Source organism: Rhopilema esculentum, chromosome 6 (genome assembly GCF_057945365.1).
Source record: "Rhopilema esculentum isolate cy_ngs chromosome 6, ASM5794536v1, whole genome shotgun sequence".
Classification (NCBI taxonomy): Eukaryota; Metazoa; Cnidaria; class Scyphozoa; order Rhizostomeae; family Rhizostomatidae; genus Rhopilema; species Rhopilema esculentum.
The window spans coordinates 9,014,437-9,027,319 of record NC_142820.1 but is presented as its reverse complement, the minus strand read 5'-3'; the positions used below and the strand labels follow the sequence as shown (position 1 = coordinate 9,027,319).

The 12,883-nt window shown below is 35.0% G+C and overlaps 1 protein-coding gene across 1 annotated transcript; it reads left to right on the top strand.

Moving 5' to 3' along the window:
* The first annotated feature begins 698 nt into the window (after positions 1 to 698).
* LOC135686899 (U3 small nucleolar RNA-associated protein 18 homolog) lies at positions 699 to 10,201 on the top strand. The gene is made up of 13 exons (XM_065203282.2): positions 699 to 1,375; positions 1,639 to 1,709; positions 2,823 to 2,921; positions 3,186 to 3,256; positions 4,124 to 4,317; positions 4,683 to 4,854; positions 5,341 to 5,441; positions 6,409 to 6,499; positions 6,868 to 6,991; positions 7,274 to 7,396; positions 8,788 to 8,836; positions 9,280 to 9,419; positions 10,049 to 10,201. The coding sequence occupies exons 1-13, from the start codon at positions 1,058 to 1,060 to the stop codon at positions 10,071 to 10,073; spliced, it is 1,578 nt and encodes a 525-aa protein (XP_065059354.2). The 5' UTR covers positions 699 to 1,057; the 3' UTR covers positions 10,074 to 10,201.
* The last annotated feature ends 2,682 nt before the right edge of the window (positions 10,202 to 12,883 follow it).

Sequence of the window (12,883 nt, the reverse complement as noted above, 5' to 3'; positions counted from 1 at the left end):
TATCACTACTACATTAGAATATAGCTCTTTATCAAGTAAAAGCAACAGAAAGTATATGGTTAAATAGAGAGTACAAGAGTAGAATAGAATGGTGGGGTAAAAATTACCCGCAAAGAATAATGTGGCGGTTTTGAAAGTTTTCCTTGATAGAGATTTCAAGAATCGATTCTTGAAAAGTAACGTTGTCATGCTAAAGGATCCATTTTGGGAAATTTCAATTACTTTTCTGATATTTTCATTTTGAAACTTCCAGAGACGCCGGAGAGGAGGGTCACGGGGGTCAACCGCCCCCGTTGCTTTTTGATAGGAGGGCCAAGGAGGGCTAACGTGCCCCTTTCATAGAAGTGCCCTTGACGCCGGCCTTTTCTAGGAAATCCATGAGATTCATATAAAATCCTGACTATATTGCCTTATTCATGACGACAATATTCTCGAAACTTATGAAGAAATTTCTTATACCAAAATTCAGCCGATTTTTGAGATACCGACAGAAGATCGAAAGAAAACGACAGTTACGCAAGAATTGTTGGTAGCTGGGAATTTTTTCCAATGTCTTTTTACTCAAGCCCCTTGGTCCTTCCGGCGTCCCTGGAAACTTCTTAAGGTTGATGAAAAACATTGAGTTGGTGAAAAAACCCACAGGAAATATACCTCAATTATTGTAACCTGCTTCACAAACAAACTCATCGTGGTTATCGAGGCCACAGAATGTCGAGGCTGTAACATGGCGAAATCGAGGTTGTTGTAAGATGGTGTTTAAATTCTGATTTTAACCACATGCATCTCTTGATCAACGCACCGTGAAAGATCACATAATATAAATGTAATGGTCAGGGAACAACTGAGTCTCATTTGTGCCTGGAAAATGAAAGTTCTTGTAAATTAAACATTTAAATCGTCTGTTTTTGGACTCGAAGTGTATCAGTGTCAAAGAAATCAACTTTGTTTTAGGCTGTAAAACTTTGTTGTACACAGACTGGGTATCATTTTCGTTAATACTTGCAAATCGTATTTCATCAATTTGGGGATATTTTAATTCACAAAATAGTGGCTAAACATGGAAACTGGTTTAGATCAGCTCTTTTTCATCGACAAAACGCCCAAACTTGATGCAAATGAGTCGGCGTGTATTCGTGATTCTGCTGAAGAAAAGGATGAAGGACGAATACGAAAAAGATCCAATTCAGTTAAGAAGAAATCTGACATTGTATTAGGGCTAGATGACGAAGAAGCCGAGCTAGAAAGACTTGTTTTGGGGGGAAGGCCGGATAATCTTTTTTTGGATGACGATAATCAGCAAATATCTACTAAAGAAGTTTTGCATGTTGAATCGGATGACCAACAAAGCGATGATCAATTGGAACCCTTGGAAACGGTCTGTAAAATAATTGTAGTTATAGTTCATTAAAATCACTCTTTTTGTTTCACTTTTCAATCATCTTTTTTTTTTGCACAATATCATTTGGTTTTTAACACTTGCTGCACAAACAGGACCTCCTGTTTTGAACTGAATCGAAGTTGAGTTATGAATCATTGAACACAACATTTAATATTTGTATATAAATACAAACATATATCTATTCCTTTTCACATGTTGTCATTTCTAAATTTTTTTTCTTTAAAATTGTTTTATCTTAGGATTCTAGTTCAAAACTATTAGCAAAGAAGAGAAAACCAGCATGGGTTGATGAAGATGACAATGATGTTAGGTAAAATACCAAGATCTCCAAATAAGCTGTCATTACTTTTAGCTCACTCAATTTTTTTAAAAAAATTAGCAATTTGATAGGTTGCCTATATGCCAGCTGCTACCTTATTTTGTTTCATAAAGGCTTATTTTCACATTATGTTATTCTTTGGCGATCATCACAGAACTCTGACTGCTGTAATCAGTGGTGGTGAAAGTAAAGGTATATCTGGCTTTTTAGAAACAAAACTCAGTGAACAAAAATATTAGCCTGTGGATAGCCAGATAAAAAAAGAAATTTTTGATATTGCAATGGAAAAGAAAGAGGGAAGATTGGGTAAAGCCTGTATAAACAAGCGTTAAAAATGAATTCCACATACCTGATGTAAGGTATATAGATCTGACAGGTTGATATTGTATTTCATAATTCTGATTTGTCTTGATAAGCAACATATCATGTTAAAGTTCATAATGACAGAGGTAGGAGCTGCCATGAAGTTTTAACTTTTCTTTGTTTCTAGCTCTCTAATATATCCCCTAGTTTCTTTTTTTACCTTCAGTGGAGATATGAGTTAAACCTACCCATTTGCAGTTTGTCAAGTCCATGGGCACATCAGTCTGCAAAAAACACTGCACAAATGAATCTATATGACATAAAGTGTTACACAAGGAAACACTACAAAAAAGCATAGTTTTGTAATGAAAACACTGATACAAAAATAATTCTAAAATGTTTGCATAAGGTCCATATTAAGCAACCATAATTGTGTTGATGAAATGGCTGATAAAGCATTCCCCCTGTACACAAATGTAAGCTTTTTGACTAATGTCCCCTCCCCCCTGTATTGCACACAAACTTTATAATTAGCTCCTTATTGTAAATCTGTCTTTGCATTATGAGTTACTTTTTCATGATACAAGTCTTAGTAATTGAGATACTTGTTGATTGCCAGAACAGAAGGAAAACAGTGAGTAGCACCCCCCTCCACCCCCCTATTCTAGTTAATTGAAGGATGAAAAAAGCTAAAAACACTCTTTTATCTATATTTGTTACATAGAAAATTAGAATACAGGAAAATTAAAATAAATCTTCACAAAAAGTCCATTTAATGTTCAACATTCTTGTTCCATCCAGCATTGATATCAAACGCGAAAAAAGGTTAAGGAAGTTGAGAAAGACAGTACAAGATTCAAAAATTGATGGCAAAGATTATGAGAAACGGCTAAGGTCCCAGTAAGTGAACTTTTTTCAAATTAATTGTTATTTTTCAGCTTCATTTTTTTAAAGTAATGAGAAATTAGCATTATAATATTTTGTAGTTAGAGACAATGTGAATTTATTCTGTGAATTTTTCAAAAGATCAAAATTCTTGAGAAGTATTTTGGTTATACAAACAGCTTTATCTTGGATGTATATTGACAAATCTATGATAAAAGTTTCTTGTTTTGTATTGTTGTGTTTATTATTTGGTATTTATTTGTTCTTGTTTCAAAATAGGTATGAAAAACTAGTTGGTTGTCCTGAGTGGGCAAAAGCGACTGACAAGAAAATTGATAGTGATGATGAAGGTGAGATATAAGGCATATTTTTTGTCTATCTGGGAACTTTTCTTCAACGTTTATTGAGATTGAGAGATTTTTGCTTTGACATTCAACAAAGTGTTGTTAAAGCCAAAATAAGCACTTACTTATTTGATTTTCTATCTTGTTTTAGAATAAAAAGTATGTTTGTCATTTAAAGTCAAAATTAGAACCCACATATATAGTATGAATATAAAATTTGATTTTTGTATCAAAGGTGGGCGCAAGGTGATATTTTAGTCTTGATAAATTTGTAATTTGAAGACAGAAAACTAGTCCAGAGTTATGTTCTACTAGCTTAAAGGGATCATCTGCATCCTTCAAGACAATTTGTAGGGACAATCCTGAATCATCATCACATTTTTAGCATCCAATTTCCTTTCAGTTTATTTTTGAAACACTATTTTGATCTTTTTTCTTTGTCTGAGAAAAGTGTTTGATCTTAACATTTTATTAACTTAACCTGTGTAAAAAATGTAGAATAATGCAAAATTGCTATAATTTGTTATGTATTAACATCAGCTATAGCCAGAGAATTATTCACAAAATATCACACTTTTGCTGCTAAAAGAACTTTGAGCAATTAGTATATAACTTGCAATATTTGATTCTTTGATTTGATTTGATTTGATTTGATTTGATTTGATTTGATTTGATTTGATTTGATTTGATTTGATTTGATTTGATTTGATTTGATTTGATTTGATTTGATTTAATTCAAATTCTGTTACAAAAACTAGTTATATGCAATATAAATATATCAATAACAGAACACAACAATGACAATTAAAGTTGTTAAAAACACGAGTTGATTCTGAATTCTTCAAGGACTTGTAATATGTTTTTGCTTTCCAGATGAATTCTTTAGAAGCACTAGAACTTACCTTGGTAGATCAGAAAATCTACCACAAACAACTATATCAATAAGAAAAGTGAAGGATGCAAATGCTGCTAAGCACAGTACTGCTTCATTGAAATGTTTAGAGTTTCACCCATCTTCAAAAGTTGTGCTTACCGCTGGGTTGAACAAGACTCTCAGTTTATTCCAGGTAAATAATATTATCAGATGATTTTCAAAGTTGTTGTCACAGTAATGCCCCCAGATAAACAAGAAATTGTATTGTTTTTTCCATTAGTGTGATTAAAGATATGACTTAGTACTATTTTCAGTAGAGTATAAACTGTCTCTCTTTTGTTGCTAAGAAACTTGAATTGGCCCCTTTACCAATCAAGTCTCATGATTATAATTTAATGTTTCCCTCGCCTAACAGTTCAAATGAATGAAAATATTCAAGAAGGTTTATTGCATTATCTTTGTTTAAAACTCTATCTGAAATATACTGTACTCAAAAGAGACTAAAAATTGATGCAAGCTTATTCTCTCTGGATTTGCAGCTATCTATTTTTTTGGCAGGTTGATTGTGAAACCAACCCTTGCATCCAGAGTGTATTTGTGGATAGATTTCCAGTTTACACTGCACATTTCACTCCAGATGGTCAGAAGATATTAATTTCTTCAAAGCAAAGACATTTTTATGTGTTTGATATGTTTTCTGCTGAGATAAAGAAAATACCTGGAATAAAGGGTAGGTCTGATCATGATAATTGGAATTTTCTGGATCTATTTTATTTTATGAAAATGGAATCTAACTATTATCAGAGCTATTTGAAGGGGATTTTGATGAGACTGTCTTTACAAACAGTTTAGAAACTATAGTTCAAGAGCTGCTCAAGCTGCTGATGTGAATTTTTGTTTGCACAACTAAGTGCATACATACTTAGTATAAGTATGTATAAGTGTGACTTATGATAATAACTAACAAACAATGATCAAAATTTTGGGGAAGAACATAAAGACTAACTTAATAAAGAAGTAAAAACATGAATGCAATAAATATAACATTTAATGCAATTCATCAGTCTTACTATGAGATCAAGTTGGGTTTCAAAGCAAATGAGTTTAAGAAAAGCTTCTGTTCCTAACCAGCTGATGTTTTTAACATGTATGGAAAATAGCAGGTCCGAGCCCGTTTCTTTGCTTCATGCATTTTTCAAATTTTTCTTAACTTCAGGCACTAAAGACAAAAGTTTAGAGAAGTTTGTTGTGTCCCCTGATGGTTCTTGTGTTGCATTTCTGGCCAGTAGTGGATACATACATCTTGTTTCTTTAAAAGTAAGATACATTGTTATATACACAATGCTTAATTTTTATGCAATGTCATTTTGTTTCTGCGTTAGTAAGCTTATAAGTGACTCCAACCTGCTAACTATCTAGTTCATACAGTACCTCTTATCATCAAGTAGCAAGTCTAATAAATCAAAAACGGTTTGGAAAAATGATTGATGCAAACAAGAAAATCATCGCAATATGCTTTGCAAGAGCTTAACAGGCAGGAATCATCTCTATTTTTTAATGTAATGTCATTCAAAGGTGCCTTTGCTTTTACTTTTTTTCTTATAATTCTTTAACTCAATCCTGAGTTTTCCTTCTCTTTCGTTTTCATTATCATATATATGGTGGTAATGATTTTTTGTAATGATGTTAACTTTCTTTATACGTCTTTCACATGAGGTAATATGCTTTTCATTCAAGCATTTTTGCTTTATTTTTGTCTTCACTAATTCTATTTACCGTATTCTCTTTTGTAATCCCACCCTCTTTTCTATTCCCGTCTCTCTAATACTCCCACCTTTTCTCTATACTTAGAACAATTAGTCCCGCCTCTCTGATAATCCTGCGTGCGGGTTTGATTAAAAGAAAGAAATCAATGAATCGCAAATGTGCTCGGAGTTTTGAATAATTGCGGATATTCAGCGTAGTGTCTTGTCCTTCTTATTTGATGACAGCAAAGGTGTCAACTTTCGTCAATGTTATTTGCAGATTACATGCAAAGTTTCCACGCGAAACCAGAGGAGAACATTTTAAAATGTAAGCCCGCTTTAAAAGCACGCTGAAAAATTAATCCCGCCTCTCTGATAATCCCGCATTAAGTTTGGAGGTTGAATCAATAACCCGCAGCGGGAATGCAAGAGAGAATATGATATTGCATTTTACACTTCTTTCCTTGAAGTCGCTCTCATTATTTTCTTATGTTCTTGTAGTTTCAATTGACTTTATATGCATTCCCGTATTACCCTAGACTCTCCAGCTCATATGCTCGATGAAAATGAATGGGAGTGTGCTATGTGCTGCTTTTTCAGCAGACGGATCATACCTGTACACATTTGGAGGTTGGTTTTTCGCTGTTCCATAAATTGTTCACTTTACTTTCCAGGGATCAATGAATGTCTGAGCTCTGTTGTATAAAATGATTATGATAAATGTGACTATGCTTTTCCCAGGCTTTGCCCAATTGATAATTAAGCAGCCAGTAAGGAAACCTGAAAAATAAATACTCTTTGCTTATACCCAAAGAAACACTGTAGAACTATGGAGTAAGGTTTGCCTAGCCTTAGACATATATGAGTTTAACATTTTGTTTTTTAGTTCGTAAGTTATTTTTCTCATTACACATGATTAGCTTCTTAATCAATTTTACCTAAAAGTAGTCCTAATTTGAGATAAAATAGTAAACCGTGTTTGTTTACATTCATCCCAGGAGACGGAGAAGTGTATGTTTGGGACATGCAGACTAAGAGGTGCAAACATCGCTTTCGTGACGAAGGCTGCCTCGTAGGAACTTGCATTGATGCTTCCAAGGATGGAAGATATATTGCTTGCGGGTAAATAAACTATTCGCTGTTTTTTAGATACTTTGTTGCCACCAAAGATTCGAAAAAGAAGAGGCAAAAAGTTAAAAATGCTGAATAATCGGCCTCCTTTTTGCATTCTATTTTCCAGATATTTTTAGATGAAGAAAATATCGTCAAGGTTGATGATTCAAAAAATTGCTTTCTAGTTTTAAGAAAGTCTTGATCATATTTTTGTGTCAAAGAAAAGTTAATTCACAATTTTTATTGTATTGTTGAACCCTGATATCTTTTATATTATTTTTCGTTTATCAGGTCAAAAAGTGGAGTTGTCAACATCTACAATGAAGACTGCCTCTCAAATCGGAACCCAAAGCCAATAAAGACAGTTATGAATTTAACGACGTCAATAGACGATATGAAATTTAATCCGACAAGGTGCAGTCTTAAGTCTTTTTTATAGTTAGAAGCCTTACATGCTTTAATTACAGTTAAACTCGAATAAAACTTGGAAAAAATGCTTGGTCTCAGTCCCCAGTTTATTTAGAAAAACAGCTTTCAATTTTTATCCATAAATCAAATTTCATAAGTGGGATATTTGCGAAGACGGATAATTTTTTGAATCCCCTTCTCATATTGGCATCCTGTAAGTCAGATTTTTGCAACATGACCAAGATATTATCGTTGCCATGACTTCATTGAGGAATTTTTTAAAATGAAATAAATCTGCAAACAAAATAGGTGTAATTGTGAGTAAGGGCAGCACACTATAGGAACACCTGTACATACAAAGGGGATGACAAGTTTATTACGCCATGGACGACCATGCATTTTCAGAAATTATGATAGCCTTGGGATAGCAGAATGAGAAATCGAATAATAAGATAAATTCCGAAGCGTTTGCATTAAAGCAACAGTCAGTGACTATTTATAGGCTAAACAGGCATTTGATTATTTTTGTACCTGTGATGACAGATTTATTCTATGCTGTATTATATGCTTGTAAATTTTTCAAACGTTGTATAAGTCAGAGAAAATCTGACTTACCTGTAAGTCCGACTTAGCATATATCGGGAACTATTTTTTATGGTCCAAGGAGATCTGACTTATGCGACTTTGACTGTATCACCTTCCACGATAGATTGGAGGTGTCAACTTTTCTAACTATGTAATTTATTAAAATAATTTTGCATTGACTCCCCGTCTCCCTACAAATGAATTTGGAAAGCCTAAAAAGTTGTAGAAAATATGAGGCAGTTTACAAAGAACAGGGGTATTTTGGGAGAAGATGCATTATAGAGGATCCTAAGTCTAGAAAATATGGTGCCAGAGTATCCAAAAAGCTAGTGCAATGACATTTTTTGAAAATTCCTTTGTCAAATTAACCCCAGGGAATGGCTTTAGCAGGGGAAAAAAGATGCGAGAGTTGTGAACGGCTATATGAGGAGATCGAGATATTTAAAGCATATAGTGTTTTAAGAAAAGGAAAAAGTACTCAAATCTTTCGGTATTTCGATGAGAATTGTCACAGCAACAATGAAGACTTGAAAGGCCCACAGAATCATTGGAAATATGCGGTTTTTTTTGCAAAATATCAACAATTGTTCCACTGATGATGATTTTTACTTGAACAAAAAGTTTCAACGTATGTCTTATGACAGTATTGATTCATCAATTTAAATCTGTGTGATAAAGATCTTAATATATTTATATCCACATTTCATCTATTTTGGCATGTACAATACATGGTTGTGCACGGTAGTGCGTAGGTTTCCCCAAGTTTACAGGCATTGCACGCTAAAGTGCCAAATTGAATTTTTTTTTTGTAGTGAAATTCTCGCCATCTCGTCAAGAGCGGTCAAAGATTCGCTGAAGCTGGTACGATATCTTCATTTACAATTTTGACTAATTTTCATGTTATAAAGTTTAGGCCAGTCGAGCTTTTCTTCAATATTCCTATATTTCAGATGAAAATGTATGTTCTTATTTACTTATGTTCCTTAGTTTGCATTTTTGATGATATTCTTTTTATTTCCATCATTGTATGTAATACAAAATATTGAACGATTTTGGCCATGCTCTGTAGAAAGGAACGTACATATTGCTTCGATACATGTCCAGGTTTTTTTTTAATTTCATGTCCGAACAAAGGGGAACAAATCCAGTCGTCCAGAAACCATTGCAATGTGAGCCAGGGCACAGAAAATTTTGCGAGTTTTTCAAGTTATTTTTAAGTTTTAAAGGATTCTAGTTCCAAGTTCTTTGTTTCAGTTAAAAACATTCTATGTTAAAGTTTAATTTCCAAAAAAATCTATTTTCAGCTTCACATATCATCGTTAACTGTATTTTCAAATTGGCCAACGAGAAAGGGCACATTAGGATATATACAGTCGTTGGCATTCTCGCCACAAAGTGGCTACCTGGCTATTGGCAATGATGCAGGCAAGGCACTCCTCTTCAGGTATGTAGAAGACACTACCCTCCCTAAGAAGGAAGCACTTGTCCCAGCTCATTTGAAATATGTATTGAATACTTGCTAAACATGTCCAAGTTTATGACACTTGTGAGACGAATAGGCCCATATTTGGAGATACAAATGGCCGCTATTTGTTTGCTCTCATTGTTAGCACAACTCTAAACTGCATTAGCCTAGTGGAAAGTTATGTTGCCCCTGGGAGGAGAATACAATGATTGGTGAAGTTTCTCTACTGTCTTGGAAAAGCATTCATGACTGATTACGACCTGCAGGCAGCTAGGACCGTATAAAGAGGTGAACTGAGCCAAGCTACCTTGGTATGATCAGGTTATTGAAAATTTGGCCAGCTCCTTACTATCACACTTCACAAATTATCTTCTATTGTCTCATAACAACCCTGGTCGTTTTCATTTCGGTAGGCCAGGGATAGGGTTTATAGAACTTCACTTGTGTCTTTCGCAAAATGGTTTTGCAAGAGAATGTAGTGTACAAAAATTGTTTATCTCTTTCTGAAAATATTTTCCGATATGTAAAAAATGAATTTTTTCTTGTTTACATTTTAAACCAAAACCAAAACCTTTTTGTGAACTGATTGCTCTTCGATCATTTTTTAGGTTACTCCATTATCCTAATGAATAATAATTGAAGACATAGCGGTTTTCAACAGAACGCGCAGGACAAAAGTACGACATTGTGACAGCAATGGCAGAATTATCTTTTCCCGTAACTTACGTTTAACATTATACATTGTTATATTTGGACTGAAATCTTGTGTTGTTTTTTCTCTTTCTTGTTGATCTTCAATGTTGTAACGAATAGAAGAATTTTGCAGTACGCAAATTTAAATTCATTGGGCACAATTTTCCATTCATATTTGTTTTTCTAAACTTCAAGTAAATACTAATCTTTACTTAATTGACAATTTTTCGTCAATCAGGTATTCGACACCAACCTTGGCTTTGAATATTCAATTTATTATAGATAAGTTATTTAAAAATAGGTACCCCTCATCCTGGATCTCTATCATAGGAATGATGCTTTAAACTGTATTATAGGTAAATTTTTCTATTCAAAAGACAGTATGCACTTTAACGAGTTTCTTCTTGCCACATCACCAACCTTATTTCGAATCCTGTGATATTAAATTCCCTTGGTAAAGCTTTGATAAATATAATAACTTTCAGTTGTTTTATCAACAACAAGTCGCAAAAAAGGATATAAGAGCATGCTTTTACGTTATGAAGATTACTGTAAATCGATCTGATTCCGCATAGGTAGTGCTGTGCAAGCTATCAGAAGTGTTGTAAGTTGTTGCTAGTTGCTTTGCCTGATGACCGCATGATAAACCCGCCTAGGAGAGGCCCTCCGAAACAGTAAACTGCATTGTTCACCGGGGTGGATTCAGAGCGATTTTGAAGGAGGGCAGTTGATAGCGAGGACGCTGAGTACGCTGTATACAAATACTTCCGATCCTAACTACTGACAGAAGGCTCTCTTTTTACTTTCTAAGAAATTTTGCCCAATAATTGTGTTAAAGCAATGATATATAGTCTGAGTATGGCTGAAGGTCTCTAATTTAAAGTTTCACTCCTAATAGATAAATTATCGATAGTTGCTCGGACTGCTGTCAGAGTACTTTGCTACAGGGTTGGACTGGATTGCTCTTTCTTTACTAGAAAATTAAACTTTTTGGGGGCCCAGAAAGTTTGCCTTTTGCACTCGTGGTTAAATTGTCAATTGAGGTATGACTTTATGCTTAGGCCGTAGTTTAAAGTATGTACCTAAAGTTCAGTAGGTTTTGGGAAAGGTATGATTGATTGTTCAAGGCTTTGGTGAAGGCCACCACCAAGGTTTGAGGAACAAAAAAACTCCAACTATGATACTCTAGAGATAGCCAGAAAATTGGTTTTGGGTATTTACAACATCAAGTGAGTACCAAGGACCATAGGCACAACGGACAAACATTTTATCATAATTATGCTCCATAGTGCTATTTGGTTTAGTTATGATATGAAGATAGGAAAAGTTTCAAGAGTAAGAAATTTAACACGTTTGGAATGAAGGCAGGAAGTGAAAACCAAATTCATGGATTGCCTCTCCTCTGATGTCTTACAAAGCGTGACAGTCCAGCAAAACATGTTCCATATGTCTCAGAAACTTCTTCACCTGATTCTATTTCTTTAAAAGGGGTGCACGATTTCTAAAAATGGGTGCCAGATTTGCCTCATTTTGGCGAGGGGCCCCTGTCCCCAGTTGCCCTCCTAAATCCGGCACTGATTCTTAGCAACTGGAGTGTAGTGCTGGGGGGCTCAGGGGGCTGGGTCTCCCTTATTGATGCCAAAAATTCGCAAATTGCTTCTTTTGTTATTGTTTTTGGCAACATTTTGTGCAAGAACCCCCCTTTTAATTTTCATAGCACTACATCACAGGTTAGCAAGCTTCTCTTTTTATACAAGTTTGTGGCTAGCCTGGTAAAGCGAGGGCCGCGAGAGACGGATATCCGGCGGCAGATATTTTTAAGAACAATATCTTATTTTGCTTTTCATTGAAAAATTTATATGCGAGCCGTGCTGGCACACTTAAGCGAGACAACTATTGGCAGATATGTCGACAAAAGCTAGCTCGGGTGACTGGGGTGGAGATTTTTCCTGTGTAAAGAATGAAAACATTATCCCAATTAGGTTTCCTTGTTCATCCTCGAGGCTTATATTATTTTCTGTGAGTCGAATTTCCCCTGACATGTGTTAGATTCTCACGAATCTTCAGTGAATGAATTGTTATCTGATCGGACAATTTTATTTTGAACAGATGTGACCTCTTATTGCGTGTAGCCTCTATTCCAAACATTAGTATAAATAGTCCGTGCGCACGTGGAGAGATCAGGTGTGGTAGGGTTTACATTCACTTCGGTGAGTGTACCCTAACCCTAACCTGGAAGTTGCTCTAATCAGTTCAAAACTTCCTCAGGCCTTGTATTGCACCTCTTGGAGTTTTTGTAACGTATTTTCTTCACAGAGACAAGGCCAAAACTTGCAAAAAAGTACGTCCTGCCTACCTGCTATGGCTGCCGATACTTGAACGGTTCACAAGTTGAACCAGATTGTGTTCTCGCCAGATCTCGTCTCTAAGCGCATTGGGTAGCTTCAATAGTGAGTTCTGCTCACAAGGTTGATGCGAAGGGGTTAGTCCCCACCTCCCATGAGCATTGACGAGGTTGATCGTACGCCATTAGCGGAGAGAAATCGCGAGGTAGCTCCTTTTTCGGGTGATGTCAATTACCATCATTCGAGAAGGCTTTTGCCACATTTTGTTTTTCCAAATTGCTTGTTATGTCCAAAATTTTACTGCACAATGTGACCCTCTTTACCTCTTTAGAATTGCTTGCAATTATTAAATTATAACCACGTTGTTAACATGTGCTGTTAAACATTTTCGGAAGTTTTTTAGGT